General features: G+C 41.9%; 1 protein-coding gene across 1 annotated transcript in view; it reads left to right on the top strand.

The window, feature by feature from the left end:
• The first annotated feature begins 290 nt into the window (after positions 1-290).
• The window catches only part of LOC135569032 (NACHT, LRR and PYD domains-containing protein 12-like), a 46,060-nt gene continuing 18,373 nt past the window's right edge, over positions 291-27,977 (top strand). Inside the window, exons 1-4 of the mRNA XM_065015856.1 lie at positions 291-597; positions 1,067-1,165; positions 14,994-15,110; positions 22,082-22,135. Coding sequence (XP_064871928.1) covers positions 1,083-1,165; positions 14,994-15,110; positions 22,082-22,135 — 254 coding nt within the window. The 5' untranslated portion in view covers positions 291-597; positions 1,067-1,082. The remainder of the gene's footprint in view (positions 598-1,066; positions 1,166-14,993; positions 15,111-22,081; positions 22,136-27,977) is intronic.

Here is a 27,977-nt window from a genome sequence, read left to right as displayed (position 1 = left end):
ATGATACAATATGAATAATATTCCACCATGAGGTCACTAGGTAATAATGGTACAATATGAATAACATTCCACCATGAGGTCACTAGGTAATAATGATACAATATGAATAACATTCCACCATGAGGTCACTAGGTAATAATGGTACAATATGAATAACATTCCACCATGAGGTCACTAGGTAATAATGGTACAATATGAATAACATTCCACCATGAGGTCACTAGGTAATAATGATAGAATATGAATAACATTCCACCATGAGGTCACTAGGTAATAATGGTACAATATGAATAACATTCCACCATGAGGTCACTAGGTAATCTGACTGCAGGAAAGCAGTAGCTACACAGCGATGTTATTGGAAACACAAGGCTTTTCTGGTAAACAGGTTAAACTGGGTTTCTGATGATGCTGACATGGGGTCAGAGCTACTAAACTTTAACAGAAATGATGGAGTCCTAAATTAATCAGTAACAAAAATGACACAAAGTTTCCTGACATTGGGGAGGTGAATAAACGGTTCCCAAGGTTTCATTCTCAACACAAAGGAAACTCTCACTGACTTGACATGTTCTGGTTTTGAATTCAGGCTGCAAGGTAAGAATCCTACCAGGGATTATTCATGTAGGATGTTGGTAAAAAGTTGAAGATACAGAGCCACTTGTCATCAGCAAGGTGCTCTCTCAGCAGAACCGAAAATATTTCAATGACTTGACATGTTCTGGTTGTGAATTCAGGCTACAAGGTAAGACTTTTCCCAGGGATTATTGTAAAGTGTGAAGAGAAATTAAATGTATGGTGTAATTTTAGTTTAGTGAATGACAGTAAAACACTCAGATCTAACAGTCCATTTCACCTGGGACAGCTACGTGACAGTTCAATCATACAAAATGGCGCTAACTGGGGCATAGGCAAGTCACATTCAATACCATGTTGTTCATATATTGCGTAGGCAATGAAATGAAAAAAAAACATATTGTTCATATATTCGTATATTGTGGATATTTTACAATTTGTATATTTATTCATGTATTATAGTTCAATGACATGTTGGATCTCTGTTTAGGGGTCATTGCTCGAAAATGAGTCTCTCTGGGGAGAGAGAGGAGGGCGGCCATGCCTCTAAAATGAGTCTCTCTGGGGAACATGACACCAAAGCTAAGAGGTGAGATTACAATTTTGTTTAAGAATTTATGAAGAGTTTATATCCATATTTTTTTCACATTTGTGTTTTTTCATCAGAAATGAAATCTTCTTCTTGGTACCTTCATGTGTAAAATATTACTGTTCTAAGATTCATAGATTTGAGTGTCTGATATTTTCCCTAAACGTCAACTGAGCGGTGCAGAGACACCATTCAAATGTGTGCAGATTCATTACATCTTCAGCTGGAAACACTAAGTGATGTTGTCCATCTGTGACCAAAGAGAAAGTGGTCTTAGTTCAATTCTATGAAATTATTTAGTATTTATTTTCATTTTGGGGCTGAACATCACAGCGAATATTGTTACATCACAGTGAATATTGTTACATCACAGTGAATATTGTTACATCACAGTGAATATTGTTACATCACAGTGAATATTGTTACATCACAGTGAATATTGTTACATCACAGCAAGATGACACTAATATTGTTGCATTCTCTAGATTCTCCCGTTTCATTTGATCTATAGAGCCCCACAGTGGAGGTGTCATAATACCCATAACACCTAGCGGTCAAACAGGGAAATGGTTCCAATAGTTTTATAGAGCCCCACAGTGGAGGTGTCATAATACCCATAACACCTAGCGCTCAAACAGGGAAATGGTTCCAATAGTTTTATAGAGCCCCACAGTGGAGGTGTCATAATACCCATAACACCCAGCGGTCAAACAGGGAAATGGTTCCAATAGTTTTATAGAGCCCCACAGTGGAAGTGTCATAATACCCATAACACCTAGCGCTCAAACAGGGAAATGGTTCCAATAGTTTTATAGAGCCCCACAGTGGAGGTGTCATAATACCCATAACACCTAGCGGTCAAACAGGGAAATGTTTCCAATAGTTTATAGAGCCCCACAGTGGAGGTGTTATAGTACCCATAACACCTAGCGGTCAAACAGGGAAATGTTTCCAATAGTTTTATAGAGCCCCACAGTGGAGGTGTTATAGTACCCATAACACCTAGCGGTCAAACAGGGAAATGTTTCCAATAGTTTTATAGAGCCCCACAGTGGAGGTGTTATAATACCCATAACACCTAGCGGTCAAACAGGGAAATGGTTCCAATTGTTTTATAGAGCCCCACAGTGGAGGTGTCATAATACCCATAACACCTAGCGGTCAAACAGGGAAATTGTTCCAATAGTTTTATAGAGCCCCACAGTGGAGGTGTCATAATACCCATAACACCTAGCGGTCAAACAGGGAAATTGTTCCAATAGTTTTATAGAGCCCCACAGTGGAGGTGTTAGAGGGAATTGTAGAAACACTTGAGCCTTTTGGATGGACACTTCTAATGTAACAAAATAATCAGCAGTGGTGCTGCAGTGGTGCTGCAGTGGTGCCTGGGTAATATCACTGGGGAAGACATGGTACAACACATGTGTTGTGATAATAGTGGGTAATATAGTGGGTAATATCACTGGGGAAGACATGGTACACCACATGTGTTGTGATAATAGTGGGTAATATCACTGGGGAAGACATGTTACAACACATGTGTTGTGATAATAGTGGGTAATATCACTGGGGAAGACATGTTACCACACATGTGTTGTGATAATAGTGGGTAATATAGTGGGTAATATCACTGGGGAAGACATGTTACACCACATGTGTTGTGATAATAGTGGGTAATATAGTGGGTAATATCACTGGGGAAGACATGGTACAACACATGTGTTGTGATAATAGTGGGTAATATCACTGGACATGGTACAACACATGTGTTGTGATAATAGTGGGTAATATAGTGGGTAATATCACTGGGGAAGACATGTTACACCACATGTGTTGTGATAATAGTGGGTAATATAGTGGGTAATATCACTGGGGAAGACATGGTACAACACGTGTTGTGATAATAGTGGGTAATATAGTGGGTAATATCACTGGGGAAGACATGGTACAACACGTGTTGTGATAATAGTGGGTAATATAGTGGGTAATATCACTGGGGAAGACATGGTACAACACATGTGTTGTGATAATAGTGGGTAATATAGTGGGTAATATCACTGGGGAAGACATGGTACAACACATGTGTTGTGATAATTGCATTGTTTGCTCTATAACCTGCTAGTTCATATGCTTTGCAACCATGATATATAAGCCTAAGGCCCAGACAATAAGAAGACACAGTGGCAGATGCAATTCAACCACACCTTTGTTTCATCACTAAATCAGAGAGTCTGTCCGGTGGAGTCCACAACACATATTGCATTTAACAGACAGTTACATCTAAAAGATACCAACAACTATTTAGTCTCATCAACGTAAGCTACATATGTGGCAGTCCATGGTTCTGATTTATGTGTGTGTGTGTGTGTGTGTGTGTGTGTGTGTGTGTGTGTGTGTGTGTGTGTGTGTGTGTGTGTGTGTGTGTGTGTGTGTGTGTGTGTGTGTGTGTGTGTGTGTGCATGCGTGTGTGTGTGTGTTCAGCAGATTTCTCTACTTGTTGTTGATGTTGAAATTCAACACACGGACACTTGAAGTCAAACTTAAATGAATCATTTAGTTAACTGGAGAGGTTTAAACGACCTCAATGCACCACAGTAGAGAAGAGATAGCACCCTGTCACAGTCACCTGCATGGACCAAAACAGAGTGAGAGAAGAGATAGCACCCTGTCACAGTCACCTGCATGAACCAAAACAGAGTGAGAGAAGAGATAGCACCCTGTCACAGTCACCTGCATGAACCAAAACAGAGTGAGAGAAGAGATAGCACCCTGTCACAGTCACCTGCATGAACCAAAACAGAGTGAGAGAAGAGATAGCACCCTGTCACAGTCACCTGCATGAACCAAAACAGAGTGACAGAAGAGATAGCACCCTGTCACAGTCACCTGCATGAACCAAAACAGAGTGAGAGAAGAGATAGCACCCTGTCACAGTCACCTGCATGAACCAAAACAGAGTGAGAGAAGAGATAGCACCCTGTCACAGTCACCTGCATGAACCAAAACAGAGTGAGAGAAGAGATAGCACCCACAGTCACCTGCATGTCACAGTCACCTGCATGAACCAAAACACAGTGAGAGAAGAGATGGCACCCTGTCACCTGCATGAACCAAAACAGAGTGAGAGAAGAGATGGCACCCTGTCACAGTCACCTGCATGAACCAAAACAGAGTGACAGAAGAGATAGCACCCTGTCACAGTCACCTGCATGAACCAAAACAGAGTGAGAGAAGAGATAGCACCCTGTCACAGCCACCTGCATGAACAAAACAGAGTGAGAGAAGAGATGGCACCCTGTCACAGTCACCTGCATGAACCAAAACAGAGTGAGAGAAGAGATGGCACCCTGTCACAGTCACCTGCATGGACCAAAACAGAGTGACAGAAGAGATTCTCTTCAGCAACAAAATTCCAGAAGAACAAAACGGTCTATCACCCTGTCATACTGTTTCATTTGTTATATTTTTATTTCACCTTTATTTAACCAGGTAGGCTAGTTGAGAACACCTTTATTTAACCAGGTAGGCTAGTTGAGAACACCTTTATTTAACCAGGTAGGCTAGTTGAGAACACCTTTATTTAACCAGGTAGGCTAGTTGAGAACACCTTTATTTAACCAGGTAGGCTAGTTGAGAACACCTTTATTTAACCAGGTAGGCTAGTTGAGAACACCTTTATTTAACCAGGTAGGCTAGTTGAGAACAAGTTCTCATTTGCAACTGCGACCTGGCCAAGATAAAGCAAAGCAGTTCGACACATACAACAACACAGAGTTACACATGGAATAAACCAACATACAAGCAATAATACAGTAGATCTATATACAGCATGTGTAAATGAGGCAGGATGAGAGAGGTAATAAATACAGTAGATCTATATACAGCATGTGTAAATGAGGCAGGATGAGAGAGGTAATAAATACAGTAGATCTATATACAGCATGTGTAAATGAGGCAGGATGAGAGAGGTAATAAATACTGTAGATCTATATACAGCATGTGTAAATGAGGCAGGATGAGAGAGGTAATAAATACAGTAGATCTATATACAGCATGTGTAAATGAGGCAGGATGAGAGAGGTAATAAATACAGTAGATCTATATACAGCATGTGTAAATGAGGCAGGATGAGAGAGGTAATAAATACAGTAGATCTATATACAGCATGTGGAGATGAGGCAGGATGAGAGAGGTAATAAATACTGTAGATCTATATACAGCATGTGTAAATGAGGCAGGATGAGAGAGGTAATAAATACAGTAGATCTATATACAGCATGTGCAAATGAGGCAGGATAAGAGAGGTAATAAATACAGTAGATCCCCTATATACAGCATGTGTAAATGAGGCAGGATGAGAGAGGTAATAAATACAGTAGATCTATATACAGCATGTGTAAATGAGGCAGGATGAGAGAGGTAATAAATACAGTAGATCTATATACAGCATGTGTAAATGAGGCAGGATGAGAGAGGTAATACATACTGTACATACCTTTATTTTATGTCCTCGGCTACTTGGCTAAAAAGCTTGGTTCGCAACGTTCGCTAGTTAACTATTAAACATTAGCCGTCTACATCTAGCTACATATTGAACTTCCATCCTCTCAGGTCAGGGGCGCAATGTATGAATTAATGATTAGTTCAGAATCAGCTTTATAATCATTAGCCAGTATGGAGAATTAAGTAAAACCACAAGTCCAAATTCCTATCTCCATCTCCGTGCCTCACAAAGAAGGACACTTATTGGTAGATGGGAAAAACAAAAGCAGACATTGAATTTGCCTTTGAGCCTGGTGAAGTTATTATTAATTACACTTTGGATGGTGAATCAATACACCCAGTCACTACAAAGATACAGGCGTCTTCCTAACTTAGTTGCCGGAGAGGAAGGAAACCTCTCATTGATTTCAGCATGAGGCCAATGGTGACTTAAAAACAGTTACAGAGTTTAATGGCTGTGATAGGAGAACACTGAGGATGGATCAACAACAGTATAGTTACTCTTCAATACTAACCTAACTGACAGAGTATAATGGCTGTGATAGGAGAACACTGAGGATGGATCAACTAAATTATAGTTACTCCTCAATACTAACCTAACTGACAGAGTTTAATGGCTGTGATAGGAGAACACTGAGGATGGATCAACAACAATATAGTTACTCCACAATACTAACCTAACTGACAGAGTTTAATGGCTGTGATAGGAGAACACTGAGGATGATCCAGTAGGATCAACAACATTATAGTTACTCCTCAATACTAACCTAACTGACAGAGTTTAATGGCTGTGATAGGAGAACACTGAGGATGGATCAACAACAGTATAGTTACTCCTCAATTAACCTCACTGACAGAGTTTAATGGCTGTGATAGGAGAACACTGAGGATGGGACAACTACATTATAGTTACTCCTCAATAATAACCTCATTGTCAGAGTGAAAAGAAGGAAGCCGGTGGCAAAGCAGTTCACTTTTTGTCCTGAATACAAAGTGTTATGTTTCCAGGGGCAAATCCAATACAACCCCTTACTGACTGCCATTCTCCATATGTTCAAGCATAGTGGTGGCTGCATCATTTACATTTACATTGTAGTCATTTAGCAGACGCTCTGATGCAGAGGTGAGTCATTTAGCAGACGCTCTGATGCAGTAGTGAGTCATTTAGCAGACGGTCTGATCCAGTAGTGAGTCATTTAGCAGACGCTCTGATCCAGTAGTGAGTCATTTAGCAGACGCTCTGATCCAGTAGTGAGTCATTTAGCAGACGCTCTGATCCAGTAGTGAGTCATTTAGCAGGCGCTCTGATCCAGTAGTGAGTCATTTAGCAGACGCTCTGATCCAGTAGTGAGTCATTTAGCAGACGCTCTGATCCAGTAGTGAGTCATTTAGCAGACGGTCTGATCCAGTAGTGAGTCATTTAGCAGACGCTCTGATCCAGTAGTGAGTCATTTAGCAGACGCTCTGATCCAGTAGTGAGTCATTTAGCAGACGCTCTGATCCAGTAGTGAGTCATTTAGCAGACGCTCTGATCCAGTAGTGAGTCATTTAGCAGACGCTCTGATCCAGTAGTGAGTCATTTAGCAGACGCTCTGATCCAGTAGTGAGTCATTTAGCAGACGCTCTGATCCAGTAGTGAGTCATTTAGCAGACGCTCTGATCCAGTAGTGAGTCATTTAGCAGACGCTCTGATCCAGTAGTGAGTCATTTAGCAGACGCTCTGATCCAGTAGTGAGTCATTTAGCAGACGCTCTGATCAAGTAGTGAGTCATTTAGCAGACGCTCTGATCCAGTAGTGAGTCATTTAGCAGACGCTCTGATCCAGTAGTGAGTCATTTAGCAGACGCTCTGATCCAGTAGTGAGTCATTTAGCAGACGCTCTGATCCAGTAGTGAGTCATTTAGCAGACGCTCTGATCCAGTAGTGAGTCATTTAGCAGACGCTCTGATCCAGTAGTGAGTCATTTAGCAGACGCTCTGATGCAGAGGTGAGTCATTTAGCAGACGCTCTGATCAAGTAGTGAGTCATTCAGCAGACGCTCTGATGCAGAGGTGAGTCATTTAGCAGACGCTCTGATCCAGTAGTGAGTCATTTAGCAGACGCTCTGATCCAGTAGTGAATCATTTAGCAGACGCTCTGATCCAGTAGTGAGTCATTTAGCAGACGCTCTGATCCAGTAGTGAATCATTTAGCAGACGCTCTGATGCAGTAGTGAGTCATTTAGCAGACGGTCTGATCCAGTAGTGAGTCATTTAGCAGACGCTCTGATCCAGTAGTGAGTCATTTAGCAGACGCTCTGATCCAGTAGTGAGTCATTTAGCAGACGCTCTGATCAAGTAGTGAGTCATTTAGCAGACGCTCTGATCCAGTAGTGAGTCATTTAGCAGACGCTCTGATCCAGTAGTGAGTCATTTAGCAGACGCTCTGATCCAGTAGTGAGTCATTTAGCAGACGCTCTGATCAAGTAGTGAGTCATTTAGCAGACGCTCTGATCCAGTAGTGAGTCATTTAGCAGACGCTCTGATCCAGTAGTGAGTCATTTAGCAGACGCTCTGATCCAGTAGTGAGTCATTTAGCAGACGCTCTGATCAAGTAGTGAGTCATTTAGCAGACGCTCTGATCAAGTAGTGAGTCATTTAGCAGAAGCTCTGATCCAGTAGTGAGTCATTTAGCAGACGCTCTGATGCAGAGGTGAGTCATTTAGCAGACGCTCTGATGCAGAGGTGAGTCATTTAGCAGACGCTCTGATCCAGTAGTGAGTCATTTAGCAGACGCTCTGATCCAGTAGTGAGTCATTTAGCAGACGCTCTGATCCAGTAGTGAATCATTTAGCAGACGCTCTGATCCAGTAGTGAGTCATTTAGCAGACGCTCTGATCCAGTAGTGAGTCATTTAGCAGACGCTCTGATCCAGTAGTGAATCATTTAGCAGACGCTCCGATCCAGTAGTGAGTCATTTAGCAGACGCTCTGATGCAGTAGTGGGGGACCTGATCCTAGATCATAATGAATCAGATTACATGGAGAGGGGGGACCTGATCCTAGATCATAATGAATCAGATTACATGGAGAGGGGGGACCTGATCCTAGATCATAATGAATCAGATTACATGGAGAGAGCGAGACCTGCTCCTAGATCATAATGAATCAGATTACATGGAGAGGGGGGACCTGATCCTAGATCATAATGAATCAGATTACATGGAGAGGGACCTTATCCAAGATCAGCACTTCAACTCTGGGACACTGCCTGTATGAAACAGAACACATAGTTGTAAAGTCTAGTTACAGCAGGTGTTTACTGCCATCTAGTGGAAGATACCAATATAACACTTTATTACCAGGGTGGGGAGGCGGCTGAGCTGAAACAGAAAGTAAAGTTGTTCTTTTGTTCAGGATCCATTTTGAGACGACAGAGCAGAAAAGACTATATGGAGATTATTGAAAAATAAATTAAGTATTTCTGAACAATAATCTATTCTAATGGACAGAATAAGATAATTAATACCTGGAATGAGATATTACTAGTTAGTAGAACTGCTACTTGAGCTGAGTTGCTGACAGACAGCAGTTTTCAAAGTGTAAACTAATCAGTAGACCTACATGTTATCAGTAAAACGCCTGGTAAAGATGGTGGAGGAGCTTTTCAATGATATGGTTTTATGTTTATCTCAGGGTTTCTCAATCCTTTTGTTCTTACCAGCACTTACACACCTGATTCTACTAATCATCACATATTTGAAGACAGTTTAATATTTGAGGCAAACAAATGAACATTCTCAAATGAAAACCCTTTGGGTTTGTAGGACTGCTTACAATTATTAAAGTCCTACAGTAACTCACATCTTGGAGAAAAAAAACACAGCTAAACTTGGTTTTGAGTAAATTATATGTTTATCAAAAATAATGTAAGAGAGATGTCTTGAAGAAACGCGTCTGGGATTAGAACTCGGTGTCTCTGCTACAGTGGGAAGTTTGTTTCGCATGGCCCGGTGCTACAGCTGAGTGGTGCTACAGGTGAGTGGTGCTACAGGTGGGTGGTGCTACAGGTGGGTGGTGCTACAGGTGGGTGGTGCTACAGGTGAGTGGTGCTACAGGTGGGTGGTGCTACAGGTAGGTGGTGCTACAGGTAGGTGGTGCTACAGGTGAGTGGTGCTACAGGTGGGTGGTGCTACAGGTGGGTGGTGCTACAGGTGGGTGGTGCTACAGGTGAGTGGTGCTACAGGTGGGTGGTGCTTCAGGTGGGTGGTGCTACAGGTGGGTGGTGCTACAGGTGGGTGGTGCTTCAGGTGGGTGGTGCTACAGGTGGGTGGTGCTACAGGTGGGTGGTGCTTCAGGTGGGTGGTGCTACAGGTGGGTGGTGCTACAGGTGGGTGGTGCTACAGGTGGGTGGTGCTACAGGTGGGTGGTGCTACAGGTGGGTGGTGCTTCAGGTGGGTGGTGCTACAGGTGGGTGGTGCTACAGGTGAGTGGTGCTACAGGTGGGTGGTGCTACAGGTGGGTGATGCTACAGGTGGGTGGTGCTACAGGTGGGTGGTGCTACAGGTGAGTGGTGCTACAGGTGAGTGGTGCTACAGGTGGGTGGTGCTACAGGTGGGTGGTGCTACAGGTGAGTGGTGCTACAGGTGGGTGGTGCTACAGGTGGGTGGTGCTACAGGTGGGTGGTGCTTCAGGTGGGTGGTGCTACAGGTGGGTGGTGCTACAGGTGAGTGGTGCTACAGGTGGGTGGTGCTACAGGTGGGTGGTGCTACAGGTGGGTGGTGCTACAGGTGGGTGGTGCTACAGGTGAGTAGTGCTACAGGTGGGTGTTGCTACAGGTGGGTGGTGCTACAGGTGGGTGGTGCTACAGGTGAGTGGTGCTACAGGTGGGTGGTGCTACAGGTGGGTGGTGCTACAGGTGGGTGGTGCTTCAGGTGGGTGGTGCTACAGGTGGGTGGTGCAGGTGGGTGGTGCTACAGGTGGGTGGTGCTACAGGTGGGTGGTGCTTCAGGTGGGTGGTGCTACAGGTGGGTGGTGCTACAGGTGGGTGGTGCTACCAGGTGGGTGGTGCTACAGGTGGGTGGTGCTACAGGTGGGTGGTGCTACAGGTGAGTGGACATATATTTTATGGACCAATGGAAATAATAATAAAATAATGCACAACTAATTCACCCAGTGACCGTTACTATATTTCCTCAAATGAAATGTAAAGTAATTTTGTAGCCGACGCAGTTCCAGAATATCTGTTGAAACTGTGTCTCATATGGAACGTTAGAACAGTGGTGGAAACAGAACTCAGTTCCAGAATGTCTGTTGAAACTGTGTCTCATATGGAACGTTAGAACAGTGGTGGAAACAGAACTCAGTTCCAGAATGTCTGTTGAAACTGTGTCTCATATGGAACGTTAGAACAGTGGTGGAAACAGAACTCAGTTCCAGAATGTCTGTTGAAACTGTGTCTCATATGGAACGTTAGAACAGTGGTGGAAACAGAACTCAGTTCCAGAATGTCTGTTGAAACTGTGTCTCATATGGAACGTTAGAACAGCGGTGGAAAAAGTACTTTCATTCCTGAGTTAAAGTAAAGATTCCTTTTTTTATTTGTCCATTGTTTTTACCAGGTAAGTTGACTGAGAACACATTCTCATTTGCAGCAATGACCTGGGGAATAGTTACAGGGGAGAGGAGGGGGATGAATGAGCCAATTGTTAACTGTGGATTATTAGGTGACCGTGATGGTTTGATGGCCAGATTGGGAATTTAGCAAGGACACCGGGGGTTAACACCCCTACTCTTACGATAAGTGCCATGGGATCTTTAATGACCTCAGAGAGTCAGGACACCCGTTTAACATCCCATCTGAAAGACGGCACTCTACACAGGGCAGTGTCCCCAATCACTGCCCTGGAGCATTGGGATATATATATATTTTTTAGACCAGAGGAAAGACTGCCCCCTACTGGCCCTCCAATACCACTTCCAGCAGCATCTGGTCTCCCATCCAGGACCAACCCTGCTTAGCTTCAAAAGCAAGCCAGCAGTGGTATGCAGGGTGGTATGCTGCCTGCGAAAGCAGAAAAGAATAGAAAATGACTCAAGTAAAAGTGAAAGTCACCCAGTAAAATACTACTTTAGTAAAAGTCTAAAATTATTTGGTTTTAAATATAATTAATTATCAAAGTAAAAAGTAAAGTTGTGATAATAAAAATATAAATAAATAATAATAATAATAATAAAAAAATCCTTATATTAATCAAACCAGACACACACAATTTTCTTGTTATTTAGTTTATGGATAGCCAGGGTCACACTCCAACACTCAGAAGACATCATTTAAAAACAAAGCATTTGTGTTTAGTGAGTCTGCCAGATAAGAGGCAGTACGGATGATCAGGGTTGTGTCTTGTTCAGAGGTCAGAAGGTCATTATTCCCAAATCACTACGTCCAGAGATGCTTACCCGCATATCCTCCAGTCACGTTGGAGGTGACGCATGCTACCGCCAGGCTTGTGAAACATTATACTGGCCAAACATGCAAGCAGAAATTAAAGACTTTGTCAGCAACTGTACCACATGCAACGAGTACGCTCATGAACAGCAAAAGGAAACCATGATGTCACACAAACTGCCCACAAGGGCCTGGCAAATCGTCAGCATGGACTTATTCAGCCACAGACAAAAGGACTATCTTCTCATCATTGATACTCTGACTTTTGGGAAATTGAACTGCTCCCTGACTTGTCTGCAGAGACGGTCATAAAGCGCTGCAAGGCACAGTTTGCAAGGCAAGGTCAGCCTGACAAGGTAATCACGGACAATGGCCCACAATTCACTGCACAGTTCAAGTGTTTCGCCTCAGAATGGGAGTTTGACCACGTGACCTCCTCTCCAAGACACCCAAAAGCAAATGGCAAGGCAGAATCAGCTGTCAAGATTGCAAAAAACCTGATAAGCAGGGCCTTGCGCGACAGCAACGACCCATGGAAAGCGATCTTACAGTGGAGGAACACACCCACTGAAAACATGGACAGCAGCCCAGCACAACGCCTTCTGTCCAGACGTCTGAAGACTACCATCCCCGTAGCTAACAAGATTGTTATGACCTGACTGTTAAGAACTTAAATGTTATGCCTTTATGTTTGCACTTTCTACATTTAAGTATTGAAAAGGATGATGTTACGGAGTCTAGTTGATAGGTAATCGACTAGCCGGACTGTTCCCCGGCCTCCATTTGTACGGATTTGTACAATGCTATTGAACCTGACATTGGTGTCTGTCTTTATTCATTTATCCAACATATCATACCGAAACAGTCGGTACAGCTCGGTAATCTAGCTAGCTACTCCACCAGCAGCATCCTAGTTATCCTAGCTAGTCGGACAGCTCGGTAAGCTAGCTAGCTACTCTACCAGCAGCATCCTAGTTATCCTAGCTAGTCGGTACAGCTCGGTAAGCTAGCTAGCTACTCTACCAGCAGCATCCTAGTTATCCTAGCTTGTCGGACAGCTCGGTAAGCTAGCTAGCTACTCTACCAGCAGCATCCTAGTTATCCTAGCTAGTCGGTACAGCTCGGTAAGCTAGCTAGCTACTCTACCAGCAGCATCCTAGTTACCATAGCTACCACTACATCATCACAGGCTGTCTGCATTTCTTGTGGACCGATGGAGCTCCCCGGTTGTTTCTTCCACCTGTTAAATCCCGGTGAGGCTTCTCCCTCTCTCGTTGACGGATGCTGGCTACCTCTGTCGGTTCTCCTCTCTTCACTAGATGGACGGTAACTTTAGTGTTTAAACCCTCTGTGTCCGAACATTTGAATATTATTTTCAGGGCGCCTCAATAGCAGGTATTGAACACCGGGTAAATAATCACTAGTCAGAACCTCAACCTCAGTATACATTCATTATAAAAATCATCTTAATATCTGATATTGTGAGTAAACAACCTCGAGAATGCGTCTTCCAGCCCTCCAATAAATTACATCATTCAACCCTCCCGGTTAGTAAATTTACCTCATCATGTCCCTGGAGAAGGCAGAGTAACGACAACAGCCTTTTAGCGGGGCTGACAGACTGACTACAACACTCGCATCGCTAAATTCATTTCGTTATAAAAAAATGACACACTGCTCGCGCGCCAACGTGCGTCTTGAAGTCAGTTCTATTTGTGACGCAGTTCGCGCTGCATCTCCTCATTGGTTTATAGAAGCAGGTATCCACGTGCCATCTCCTCATTGGTTTATAGAAGCAGGTACCCACGTGCCATCTCCTCATTGGTTTATAGAAGCAGATACCCACGTGCCATCTCCTCATTGGTTTATAGAAGCAGATACCCACGTGCCATCTCCTCATTGGTTTATAGAAGCAGGTACCCACGTGCCATCTCCTCATTGGTTTATAGAAGCAGATACCCACGTGCCATCTCCTCATTGGTTTATAGAAGCAGGTACCCACATGCCATCTCCTCATTGGTTTATAGAAGCAGATACCCACGTGCCATCTCCTCATTGGTTTATAGAAGCAGGTACCCACGTGCCATCTCCTCATTGGTTTATAGAAGCAGATACCCACGTGCCATCTCCTCATTGGTTTATAGAAGCAGATACCCACGTGCCATCTCCTCATTGGTTTATAGAAGGAGGTACCCGTGCCCATCTCCTCATTGGTTTATAGAAGCAGATACCCACGTGCCATTTCCTCATTGGTTTATAGAAGCAGATACCCACGTGCCATCTCCTCATTGGTTTATAGAAGCAGATACCCACGTGCCATCTCCTCATTGGTTTATAGAAGCAGATACCCACGTGCCATCTCCTCATTGGTTTATAGAAGCAGGTACCCACGTGCCATCTCCTCATTGGTTTATAGAAGCAGGTACCCACGTGCCATCTCCTCATTGGTTTATAGAAGCAGGTACCCACGTGCCATCTCCTCATTGGTTTATAGAAGCAGGTACCCACGTGCCATCTCCTCATTGGTTTATAGAAGCAGATACCCACGTGCCATCTCCTCATTGGTTTATAGAAGCAGGTACCCACGTGCCATCTCCTCATTGGTTTATAGAAGCAGATACCCACGTGCCATCTCCTCATTGGTTTATAGAAGCAGATACCCACGTGCCATCTCCTCATTGGTTTATAGAAGCAGGTACCCACGTGCCATCTCCTCATTGGTTTATAGAAGCAGGTAAAAAACATAACTTAACATAAACATGACTTCTTTAAACAATAAAAGCTAATTTACCAACATTTCTGAATATGAATATATAACTTTTTGGAATAAAACTCTTATGTTTCCCTATCAGAGCTCAGAGTAGATGAGAGATGTAATGTATGTCTCTGTTGTGTTGAAGACCAATCAAGCAGGAGAGACCAGCCTCCCCTGTACCCAGCTGTGTGTCCATGAAGAGTGACAAGTCTATGGAACTTCCTATATTCTTTAGAGAGGGAGACTTTTCTACTGAACAAAAGTAAGAAGAACTCATGGGTCCTGGTAAGTGAGGTACACAACACGGTCTCTAGTCATTCCTCCTCTCCCATTTTCCCATTTATTGTTGTTGTTTTCATAATCCATAGGTTAATCATTTTGACCATTTGCATAGTCCTAAAACAATATTAAACAAACACAACATTCCCTCCCTGTGTGTGTGTGTGTGTGTGTGTGTGTGTGTGTGTGTGTTACGAATCCCTTTTGGCCTGACAGTCTAGGGGGGATGGTAATGAGACCCGTAACATAACTCATGCAAATTATTATTGTGACAAAGTAAAAGTGTGCACGAAATAACCACGACAACAGAAATCTACCGTCAAACTCCAGGTTTATTTATAAACACACGGTAATGGGGGGAGCAGGAAAAGGGGCTGAGCTGGACCCAAGGAAAGAAACAATAAGTATTCAAAAACACCCCTAAGCTAGACTAGCCTACTTTAACAACAGCTAACTAACTAACCAAAAATACAGTGGGTGGTCTGCCCAGTTCTAACTAGTGTATTTAACAAAGTTCACCTACGGGTAGTGTATGCCCATGGGCGACTTGTCTTGGTTTCCCCTTTTCCCACCAGCAACAAACAAACACCATAACCAAAAACAATACTCACAGGTGATGACAAAGTGCTATGAGGTGCTTAAACAAAAGAGAGGTTAAGACACAAAGCGAGAGTGAAACACAGAGACCTACAGACATGGCATTTACAGAGAGATTGAGCTAGAGATTGAGCTAGAGATTGAGCTAGAGATTGAGCTAGAGATTGCTTTAGAACAAACAAATGATGGGGTTTTTAAACCATGGGGAAGGAACTGTGATAGGATAGGAAGTAGGAGGAGGTGTGTCTTCTGATTGATGATTGATTGTTGACTGATTGGGGTGTGATGGTTTTCACCTGTGAGGGGAGAAGGAGAGAAAAGAAACACACAGGATACACACACACACAGGATAACTGTATCCGTAACAGTTAGGTTAGTGTTGGGTTGGGTTAGGATTGGGTTAGGGTTAAGGATAGAGTTGGGTCTGGGTTAGGGTTGGGTTAGGTTTAGGTTAGTGTTGGGTTGGGTTAGGGTAGGGTTGGGTTAGGGTTGGGTTGGGTTGGTGTTAAGGTTAGGGTTGGGTTAGGGTTAGGGTTAGAGTTGGGGTTGGGTTATGGTTGGGTTAGGGTTGGGATAGGGTTAAGGATAGAGTTGGGTTTGGGGTTGGGTTAGGGTTGGGTTGGTTTAGGATTGGGTTAGGGTTGGTTTAGGGTTAGGGTTAGGTTAGTGTTGGGTTGGGTTAGGATTGGGTTAGGGTTAAAGATAGAGTTGGGTTTGGGTTAGGGTTGGGTTAGGTTTAGGTTAGTGTTGGGTTGGGTTAGGGTTGGGTTGGGTTAGGGTTAAGGATATAGTTGGGTTAGGGTTAGGTTAGTGTTGGGTTAGGATTGGTTTAGGGTTAGGGTTAGGGTTAGGTTAGTGTTGGGTTCGGGTTAGGGATGGTTTAGGGTTAGGGTTAGGTTAGTGTTGGGTTGGGTTGAAGCTAGCATGTGGATGGACATGAGAATAAGGTTGAGGATATATAGTTAATTCTCTGACTGTATTGACTATAGAATAAGGTTTAGGATATATAGTTAATTCTCTGACTGTATTGACTATAGAATAAGGTTGAGGATATATAGTTAATTCTCTGACTGTATTGACTATAGAATAAGGTTGAGGATATATAGTTAATTCTCTGACTGTATTGACTATAGAATAAGGGTTAGGATATATAGTTAATTCTCTGACTGTATTGACTATAGAATAAGGGTTAGGATATATAGTTAATTCTCTGACTGTATTGACTATAGAATAAGGTTGAGGATATATAGTTAATTCTCTGACTGTATTGACTATAGAATAAGGTTGAGGATATATAGTTAATTCTCTGACTGTATTGACCCAGTTGAATCCCATTTCTGGTCCTGTAAACAGAAACAGAACAATATACATGGAAATGAGTTCAACACGTTTTAATGTATTTTTAGTTTTAATCATGTTCATTTGTATCTCTCTCTGTATGACAGATTCTCAGTAGGTTTCCATGGTCCATTAACCTAACAGCCTGGCAGGTCTACACAGTGAGAGAGGGGGAGAGAGGGGGGAGGGGGAGAGAGAGAGAGAGAGAGAGAGGGGGGGAGAGGGGGGGAGAGAGAGGGAGAGAGAGAGAGAGAGAGAGAGAGAGGGGGAGGGGGGATTCTTTAACCAGTTTGGCTCATTGGACAGGTCAGAGTCTATGTTTGTGAGAGATAGGGAGTGTGGAGGCGGAGAGAGGAGCGAAGAGAGACAGAGGAGAGACTACAGACATTATCACAACCTACCACTGGAGGAAGACAAATAAACAGTTTTTGTCTGTCATTCTTACATTCATGGTCACAAAACAATCAATTTTTATGTCTCTATTTGGTTTGGTCAGGGTGTGATGTGGGGTGGGCATTCTATGTTTTGTTTTCTATGTTTCTTTATTTCTATGTTTTGGCCAGGTATGGTTCTCAGTCAGGGACAGCTGTCTATCGTTGTCTCTGATTGGTTTGGTCAGGGTGTGATGTGGGGTGGGCATTCTATGTTTGGTTTTCTATGTTTCTTTATTTCTATGTTTTGGCCAGGTATGGTTCTCAGTCAGGGACAGCTGTCTATCGTTGTCTCTGATTGGTTAGGTCAGGGTGTGATGTGGGGTGGGCATTCTATGTTTTGTTTTCTATGTTTCTTTATTTCTATGTTTTGGCCGGGTATGGTTCTCAATCAGGGACAGCTGTCTATCGTTGTCTCTGATTGGGAACCATACTTAGGCAGCCCTTTCCCCTCCTTTCAGTGTGGGAAGTTAACTTTGTTAGTGGCTCTTTGCCCTGTAAGCTTCACAGTTGTTTTTTTTATAGAGCTCTGGTCAAAGTAGTGCACTATGTAGGCAATAGGGTGTTATAGCGCTCTGGTCAAAGTAGTGCACTATGTAGGCAATAGGGTGTTATAGAGCTCTGGTCTAAAGTAGTGCACTATGTAGGGAATAGGGTGTTATAGAGCTCTGGTCTAAAGTAGTGCACTATGTAGGGAATAGGGTGTTATAGAGCTCTGCTCAAAGTAGTGCACTACAGTATGTAGGGAATAGGGTGTTATAGAGCTCTGGTCAAAGTAGTGCACTATGTAGGGAATATGGTGTTATAGAGCTCTGGTCTAAAGTAGTGTACTACAGTATGTAGGCAATAGGGTGTTATAGAGCTCTGGTCAAAGTAGTGCACTATGTAGGGAATAGGGTGTTATAGAGCTCTGCTCAAAGTAGTGCACTACAGTATGTAGGGAATAGGGTGTTATAGAGCTCTGGTCAAAGTAGTGCACTATGTAGGCAATAGGGTGTGATAGAGCTCTGGTCAAAGTAGTGCACTATGTAGGGAATAGGGTGTTATAGAGCTCTGTTCAAAGTAGTGCACTATGTTGGGAATAGGGTGCAATAGAGCTCTGTTCAAAGTAGTACACTATGTTGGGACTAAGGTGTTATAGAGCTCTGTTCAAAGTAGTGCACTACAGTATGTAGGGAATAGGGTGTTATAGAGCTCTGTTCAAAGTAGTGTACTACAGTATGTAGGGAATAGGGTGTTATAGAGCTCTGGTCAAAGTAGTGTACTACAGTATGTAGGGAATAGGGTGTTATAGAGCTCTGGTCAAAGTAGTGTACTACAGTATGTAGGGAATAGGGTGTTATAAGCTCTGGTCAAAGTAGTGTACTACAGTATGTAGGGAATAGCGTGTTATAGAGCTCTGGTCAAAGTAGTGAACTACAGTATGTAGGGAATAGGGTGTTATAGAGCTCTGGTCAAAAGTAGTGAACTATATAGGGAATAGGGTGTCATAGAGCTCTGTTCAAAGTAGTGTACTCTATAGGGAATAGGGTGCCACTTTGGGACAGAAACTCAGACTTGAATCACTGGTCTTGGAAACTGCTAGTTGTTCATACGGTGTTGTTATTAATGATTAACCTTGAAATGCAGTGGTCTGAATCAGGGTCACACAGTGTTTGTTGGAAGTTTTAAACACACGGTTCTGGGCTTAAAGAAAGAAGACACCGGTACCATGTCAGATATGGAGTTGAAATGGATTCCATGTTGAGTTGCATCCCAATATTACACTTTATATACATCATAGAAGACTGAAATATATTTCATGTTGAGTTGCATCCCAATATATTCACTTTATATACATTACAGAAGACTGAAATGTATTACATGTTGAGTTGCATCCCAATATATTCACTTTATATACATCACAGATGACTGAAATATATTACATGTTGAGTTGCATCCCAAAATATTCACTTTATATACATCACAGATGACTGAAATATAACAAAACCATTTGGCAGAGAAACACCGGATTTTCGGCGTTAAAAAACTATTAATGTTTATTATGAAATCATAAAAAAATATGAATAACATTCCACCATGAGGTCACTAGGTAATAATGATACAATATGAATAACATTCTACCATGAGGTCACTAGGTAATAATGATACAATATGAATAATATTCCACCATGAGGTCACTAGGTAATAATGATACAGTATGAATAACATTCCACCATGAGGTCACTAGGTAATAATGATACAATATGAATAACATTCCACCATGAGGTCACTAGGTAATAATGATACAATATGAATAACATTCCACCATGAGGTCACTAGGAATAAATAATGATACAATATGAATAACATTCCACCATGAGGTCACTAGGTAATAATGATACAATATGAATAACATTCCACCATGAGGTCACTAGGTAATAATGATACAATATGAATAACATTCCACCATGAGGTCACTAGGTAATAATGATACAATATGAATAACATTCCATCATGAGGTCACTAGGTAATAATGATACAATATGAATAACATTCCACCATGAGGTCACTAGGTAATAATGATACAATATGAATAACATTCCACCATGAGGTCACTAGGTAATAATGATACAATATGAATAACATTCCACCATGAGGTCACTAGGTAATAATGATACAATATGAATAACATTCTACCATGAGGTCACTAGGTAATAATGATACAATATGAATAACATTCCACCATGAGGTCACTAGGTAATAATGATACAATATGAAAACATTCCACCATGAGGTCACTAGGTAATAATGATACAATATGAATAACATTCCACCATGAGGTCAATAGGTAATAATGATACAATATGAATAACATTCTACCATGAGGTCACTAGGTAATAATGATACAATATGAATAACATTCCACCATGAGGTCACTAGGTAATAATGATACAATATGAATAACATTCCACCATGAGGTCACTAGGTAATAATGATACAATATGAATAACATTCCACCATGAGGTCACTAGGTAATAATGATACAATATGAATAACATTCCACCATGAGGTCACTAGGTAATAATGATACAATATGAATAACATTCCACCATGAGGTCACTAGGTAATAATGATACAATATGAATAACATTCCACCATGAGGTCACTAGGTAATAATGATACAATATGAATAACATTCCACCATGAGGTCACTAGGTAATAATGATACAATATGAATAACATTCCACCATGAGGTCACTAGGTAATAATGATACAATATGAATAACATTCCACCATGAGGTCACTAGGTAATAATGGTAAAATATGAATAACATTCCACCATGAGGTCACTAGGTAGTAATGGTACAATATGAATAACATTCCACAATAGGTGAATGATACAACATGAATAACCACCATGAGGTCACTAGGTAATAATGATACAATATGAATAACATTCCACCATGAGGTCACTAGGTAATAATGATACAATATGAATAACATTCCACCATGAGGTCACTAGGTAATAATGATACAATATGAATAATATTCCACCATGAGGTCACTAGGTAATAATGGTACAATGAATAACATTCCACCATGAGGTCACTAGGTAATAATGATACAATATGAATAACATTCCACCATGAGGTCACTAGGTAATAATGGTACAATATGAATAACATTCCACCATGAGGTCACTAGGTAATAATGGTACAATATGAATAACATTCCACCATGAGGTCACTAATGGTAATGAATAACATTACCAATCACTAGGTAATAAACATTCCACCATGAGGTCACTAGGTAATAATGGTACAATATGAATAACATTCCACCATGAGGTCACTAGGTAATCTGACTGCAGGAAAGCAGTAGCTACACAGCGATGTTATTGGAAACACAAGGCTTTTCTGGTAAACAGGTTAAACTGGGTTTCTGATGATGCTGACATGGGGTCAGAGCTACTAAACTTTAACAGAAATGATGGAGTCCTAAATTAATCAGTAACAAAAATTACACAAAGTTTCCTGACATTGGGGAGGTGAATAAACGGTTCCCAAGGTTTCATTCTCAACACAAAGGAAACTCTCACTGACTTGACATGTTCTGGTTTTGAATTCAGGCTGCAAGGTAAGAATCCTGCCAGGGATTATTCATGTAGGATGTTGGTAGAAAGTTGAAGATACAGAGCCACTTGTCATCAGAAAGGTGCTCTCTCAGCAGAACCGAAAATATTTCAATGACTTGACATGTTCTGGTTGTGAATTCAGGCTACAAGGTAAGAATCTTCCCAGGGATTATTGTAAAGTGTGAAGAGAAATTAAATGTATGGTGTAATTTTAGTTTAGTGAATGACAGTAAAACACTCAGATCTAACAGTCCATTTCACCTGGGACAGCTACGTGACAGTTCAATCGTACAAAATGGCGCTAACTGGGGCATAGGCAAGTCACATTCAATACCATGTTGTTCATATATTGCGTAGGCAATGAAATGAAAAAAAAACATATTGTTCATATATTCGTATATTGTGGATATTTTACAATTTGTATATTTATTCATGTATTATAGTTCAATGACATGTTGGATCTCTGTTTAGGGGTCATTGCTCGAAAATGAGTCTCTCTGGGGAACATGACACCAAAGCTAAGAGGTGAGATTACAATTTTGTTTAAGAATTTATGAAGAGTTTATATCCATATTTTTTTCACATTTGTGTTTTTTCATCAGAAATGAAATCTTCTTCTTGGTACCTTCATGTGTAAAATATTACTGTTCTAAGATTCATAGATTTGAGTGTCTGATATTTTCCCCTAAACGTCAACTGAGCGGTGCAGAGACACCATTCAAATGTGTGCAGATTCATCACATCTTCAGCTGGAAACACTAAGTGATGTTGTCCATCTGTGACCAAAGAGAAAGTGGTCTTAGTTCAATTCTATGAAATTATTTAGTATTTATTTTCATTTTGGGGGCTGAACATCACAGCGAATATTGTTACATCACAGTGAATATTGTTACATCACAGTGAATATTGTTACATCACAGTGAATATTGTTACATCACAGCAAGATGAAACTAATATTGTTGCATTCTCTAGATTCTCCCGTTTCATTTGATCTATAGAGCCCCACAGTGGAGGTGTCATAATACCCATAAGACCTAGCGGTCAAACAGGGAAATGGTTCCAATAGTTTTATAGAGCCCCACAGTGGAGGTGTCATAATACCCATAACACCTAGCGGTCAAACAGGGAAATGGTTCCAATAGTTTTATAGAGCCCCACAGTGGAGGTGTCATAATACCCATAACACCTAGCGGTCAAACAGGGAAATGGTTCCAATAGTTTTATAGAGCCCCACAGTGGAGGTGTCATAATACCCATAACACCTAGCGCTCAAACAGGGAAATGGTTCCAATAGTTTTATAGAGCCCCACAGTGGAGGTGTCATAATACCCATAACACCTAGTGTGTTCAAACAGGTGAAATGGTTCCAATAGTTTTATAGAGCCCCACAGTGGAGGTGTCATAATACCCATAACACCTAGCGGTCAAACAGGGAAACGGTTCCAATAGTTTTATAGAGCCCCACAGTGGAGGTGTCATAATACCCATAACACCTAGTGTTCAAACAGGGAAATTGTTCCAATAGTTTTATAGAGCCCCACAGTGGAGGTGTCATAATACCCATAACACCTAGTGTTCAAACATAAACCAATAGTTTTCAAACAGTGGAAATTGTTCCAGGAAATAGTTTTATAGAGCTCCACAGTGGAGGTGTCATAATACCCATAACACCTAGTGTTCAAACAGGGTAATTGTTCCAATAGTTTTATAGAGCCCACAGTGGAGGTGTCATAATACCCATAACACCTAGAGGTCAAACAGGGAAATTGTTCCAATAGTTTTATAGAGCTCCACAGTGGAGGTGTTATAATACCCATAACACCTAGTGGTCAAACAGGGAAATTGTTCCAATAGTTTTATAGAGCTCCACAGTGGAGGTGTTATAATACCCATAACACCTAGCGGTCAAACAGGGAAATGGTTCCAATAGTTTTATAGAGCCCCACAGTGGAGGTGTTATAGTACCCATAACACCTAGCGGTCAAACAGGGAAATGGTTCCAATTGTTTTATAGAGCCCCACAGTGGAGGTGTCATAATACCCATAACACCTAGTGGTCAAACAGGGAAATTGTTCCAATAGTTTTATAGAGCCCCACAGTGGAGGTGTTAGAGGGAATTGTAGAAACACTTTTTCTTTTGGATGGACACTTCTAATGTAACAAAATAATCAGCAGTGGTGCTGCAGTGGTGCTGCAGTGGTGCCTGGGTAATATCACTGGGGAAGACATGTTACAACACATGTGTTGTGTTGTGATAATAGTGGGTAATATAGTGGGTAATATCACTGGGGAAGACATGTTACATCACATGTGTTGTGATAATAGTGGGTAATATCACTGGGGAAGACATGTTACAACACATGTGTTGTGATAATTGTGGGTAATATAGTGGGTAATATCACTGGGGAAGACATGTTACAACACATGTGTTGTGGTAATAGTGGGTAATATAGTGGGTAATATCACTGGGGAAGACATGTTACACCACATGTGTTGTAATAATAGTGGGTAATATAGTGGGTAATATCACTGGGGAAGACATGTTACACCACATGTGTTGTATTAATAGTGGGTAATATCACTGAGGAAGACATGTTACAACACATGTGTTGTGATAATGGGTAATATCACTGAAGGTTAGATATAATAGTGGGGGTAATATCACTGGGGAAGACATGTTACACCACATGTGTTGTGATAATAGTGGGTAATATAGTGGGTAATATCACTGGGAAGACATGTTACAACACATGTGTTGTGGATAATATAGTGGGTAATATCACTGGGGAAGACATGGTACAACACATGTGTTGTGGGTAATATCACTGGGGAAGACATGGTACAACACATGTGTTGTGATAATAGTGGGTAATATCACTGGGGAAGACATGGTACAACACATGTGTTGTGATAATAGTGGGTAATATCACTGGGGAAGACATGTTACACCACATGTGTTGTGATAATAGTGGGTAATATAGTGGGTAATATCACTGGGGAAGACATGGTACAACACATGTGTTGTGATAATAGTGGGTAATATAGTGGGTAATATCACTGGGGAAGACATGGTACACCACATGTGTTGTGATAATAGTGGGTAATATCACTGGGGAAGACATGTTACAACACATGTGTTTGCTCTATAACCTGCTAGTTCATATGCTTTGCAACCACGATATATAAGCCTAAGGCCCAGACAATAAGAAGACACAGTGGCAGATTAAATTCAACCACACCTTTGTTTCATCACTAAATCAGAGAGTCTGTCCGGTGGACTCCACAACACATATTGCATTTAACAGACAGTTACATCTAAAAGATACCAACAACTATTTAGTCTCATCAACGTAAGCTACATATGTGGCAGTCCATGGTTCTGATTTATGTGTGTGTGTGTGTGTGTGTGTGTGTGTGTGTGTGTGTGTGTGTGTGTGTGTGTGTGTGTGTGTCAGCAGATTTCTCTAATTGTTGTTGATGTTGAAATTCAACACACGGACACTCACAGTCAAAATTAAATGAATCATTTAGTAACTGGAGAGGTTTAAACCACCTCAATGCACCACAGTAGAGAAGAGATGGCACCCTGTCACAGTCACCTACATGAACCAAAACAGAGTGAGAGAAGAGATAGCACCCTGTCACAGTCACCTGCATGAACCAAAACAGAGTGAGAGAAGAGATGGCACCCTGTCACAGTCACCTGCATGAACCAAAACAGAGTGAGAGAAGAGATGGCACCCTGTCACAGTCACCTGCATGAACCAAAACAGAGTGAGAGAAGAGATGGCACCCTGTCACAGTCACCTGCATGAACCAAAACAGAGTGAGAGAAGAGATGGCACCCTGTCACAGTCACCTGCATGAACCAAAACAGAGTGAGAGAAGAGATGGCACCCTGTCACAGTCACCTGCATGAACCAAAACAGAGTGAGAGAAGAGATTCTCTTCAGCAACAAAATTCCAGAAGAACAAAACGGTCTATCACCCTGTCATACTGTTTAATTTAACCAGGTAGGCTAGTTGAGAACACCTTTATTTAACCAGGTAGGCTAGTTTGGATCAACAACAGTATAGTTACTCCTCAATACTAACCTCACTGACAGAGTTTAATGGCTGTGATAGGAGAACACTGAGGATGGATCAACAACATTATAGTTACTCCTCAATACTAACCTCACTGACAGAGTTTAATGGCTGTGATAGGAGAACACTGAGGATGGATCAACAACATTATAGTTACTCCTCAATACTAACCTAACTGACAGAGTTTAATGGCTGTGATAGGAGAACACTGAGGATGGATCAACAACAGTATAGTTACTCCTCAATACTAACCTAACTGACAGAGTTTAATGGCTGTGATAGGAGAACACTGAGGATGGATCAACAACATTATAGTTACTCCTCAATACTAACCTCATTGACAGAGTTTAATGGCTGTGATAGGAGAACACTGAGGATGGATCAACAACATTATAGTTACTCCTCAATACTAACCTAACTGACAGAGTTTAATGGCTGTGATAGGAGAACACTGAGGATGGATCAACAACAGTATAGTTACTCCTCAATACTAACCTCACTGACAGAGTTTAATGGCTGTGATAGGAGAACACTGAGGATGGATCAACAACAGTATAGTTACTCTTCAATACTAACCTCATTGACAGAGTGAAAAGAAGGAAGCCTGTACAGAATAACAATATTCTAAAACATGCATCCTGTTTGCAACAAGGCACTAAAGCAAAACTGCAAAAACATGTGGCAAAGCAGTTCACTTTTTGTCCTGAATACAAAGTGTTATGTTTGGGGCAAATCCAATACAACCCCTTACTGACTGCCAGTCTCCATATATTGAAGCATAGTGGTCGCTGTTTGGGGCAAATCCAATACAACCCCTTACTGACTGCCATTCTCCATATGTTGAAGCATAGTGGTGGCTGCATCATTTACATTTACATTGTAGTCATTTAGCAGACGGTTTGATCCAGCAGTGAGTCATTTAGCAGACGCTCTGATCCAGTAGTGAGTCATTTAGCAGACACTCTGATCCAGTAGTGAGTCATTTAGCAGACGCTCCGATCCAGTAATGAGTCATTTAGTAGACGGTCCGATCCAGTAGTGAGTCATTTAGCAGACGCTCTGATCCAGTAGTGAGTCATTTAGCAGACGCTCTGATCCAGTAGTGAGTCATTTAGCAGACGCTCTGATCCAGTAGTGAGTCATTTAGCAGACGCTCTGATCCAGTAGTGAGTCATTTAGCAGACGCTCTGATCCAGTAGTGAGTCATTTAGCAGGCGCTCTGATCCAGTAGTGAGTCATTTAGCAGACGCTCTGATCCAGTAGTGAGTCATTTAGCAGACGCTCTGATCCAGTAGTGAGTCATTTAGCAGACGCTCCGATCCAGTAATGAGTCATTTAGTAGACGGTCCGATCCAGTAGTGAGTCATTTAGCAGACGCTCTGATCCAGTAGTGAGTCATTTAGCAGACGCTCTGATCCAGTAGTGAGTCATTTAGCAGACGCTCTGATCCAGTAGTGAGTATTTTAGCAGACGCTCTGATCCAGTAGTGAGTCATTTAGCAGGCGCTCTGATCCAGTAGTGAGTAATTTAGCAGACGCTCTGATCCAGTAGTGAGTCATTTAGCAGACGCTCTGATCCAGTAGTGAGTCATTTAGCAGACGCTCTGATCCAGTAGTGAGTCATTTAGCAGACGCTCTGATCCAGTAGTGAGTCATTTAGCAGACGATCTGATCCAGTAGTGAGTCATTTAGCAGACGCTCTGATCCAGTAGTGAGTCATTTAGCAGACACTCTGATCCAGTAGTGAGTCATTTAGCAGACGCTCCGATCCAGTAATGAGTCATTTAGTAGACGGTCCGATCCAGTAGTGAGTCATTTAGCAGACGCTCTGATCCAGTAGTGAGTCATTTAGCAGACGCTCTGATCCAGTAGTGAGTCATTTAGCAGACGCTCTGATCCAGTAGTGAGTCATTTAGCAGACGCTCTGATCCAGTAGTGAGTCATTTAGCAGACGCTCTGATCCAGTAGTGAGTCATTTAGCAGACGCTCTGATCCAGTAGTGAGTCATTTAGCAGGCGCTCTGATCCAGTAGTGAGTCATTTAGCAGATGCTCTGATCCAGTAGTGAGTCATTTAGCAGACGCTCTGATCCAGTAGTGAGTATTTTAGCAGACGCTCTGATCCAGTAGTGAGTATTTTAGCAGACGCTCTGATCCAGTAGTGAGTCATTTAGCAGACGCTCTGATCCAGTAGTGGGGGACCTGATCCTAGATCATAATGAATCAGATTACATGGAGAGGGGGACCTGATCCTAGATCATAATGAATCAGATTACATGGAGA

Source organism: Oncorhynchus nerka, unplaced genomic scaffold, assembly GCF_034236695.1.
Source record: "Oncorhynchus nerka isolate Pitt River unplaced genomic scaffold, Oner_Uvic_2.0 unplaced_scaffold_1251, whole genome shotgun sequence".
Lineage (NCBI taxonomy): Eukaryota > Metazoa > Chordata > Actinopteri > Salmoniformes > Salmonidae > Oncorhynchus > Oncorhynchus nerka.
The sequence above is the reverse complement of the archived record's forward strand: the minus strand, read 5'-3'. Positions and strand labels throughout refer to the sequence as shown.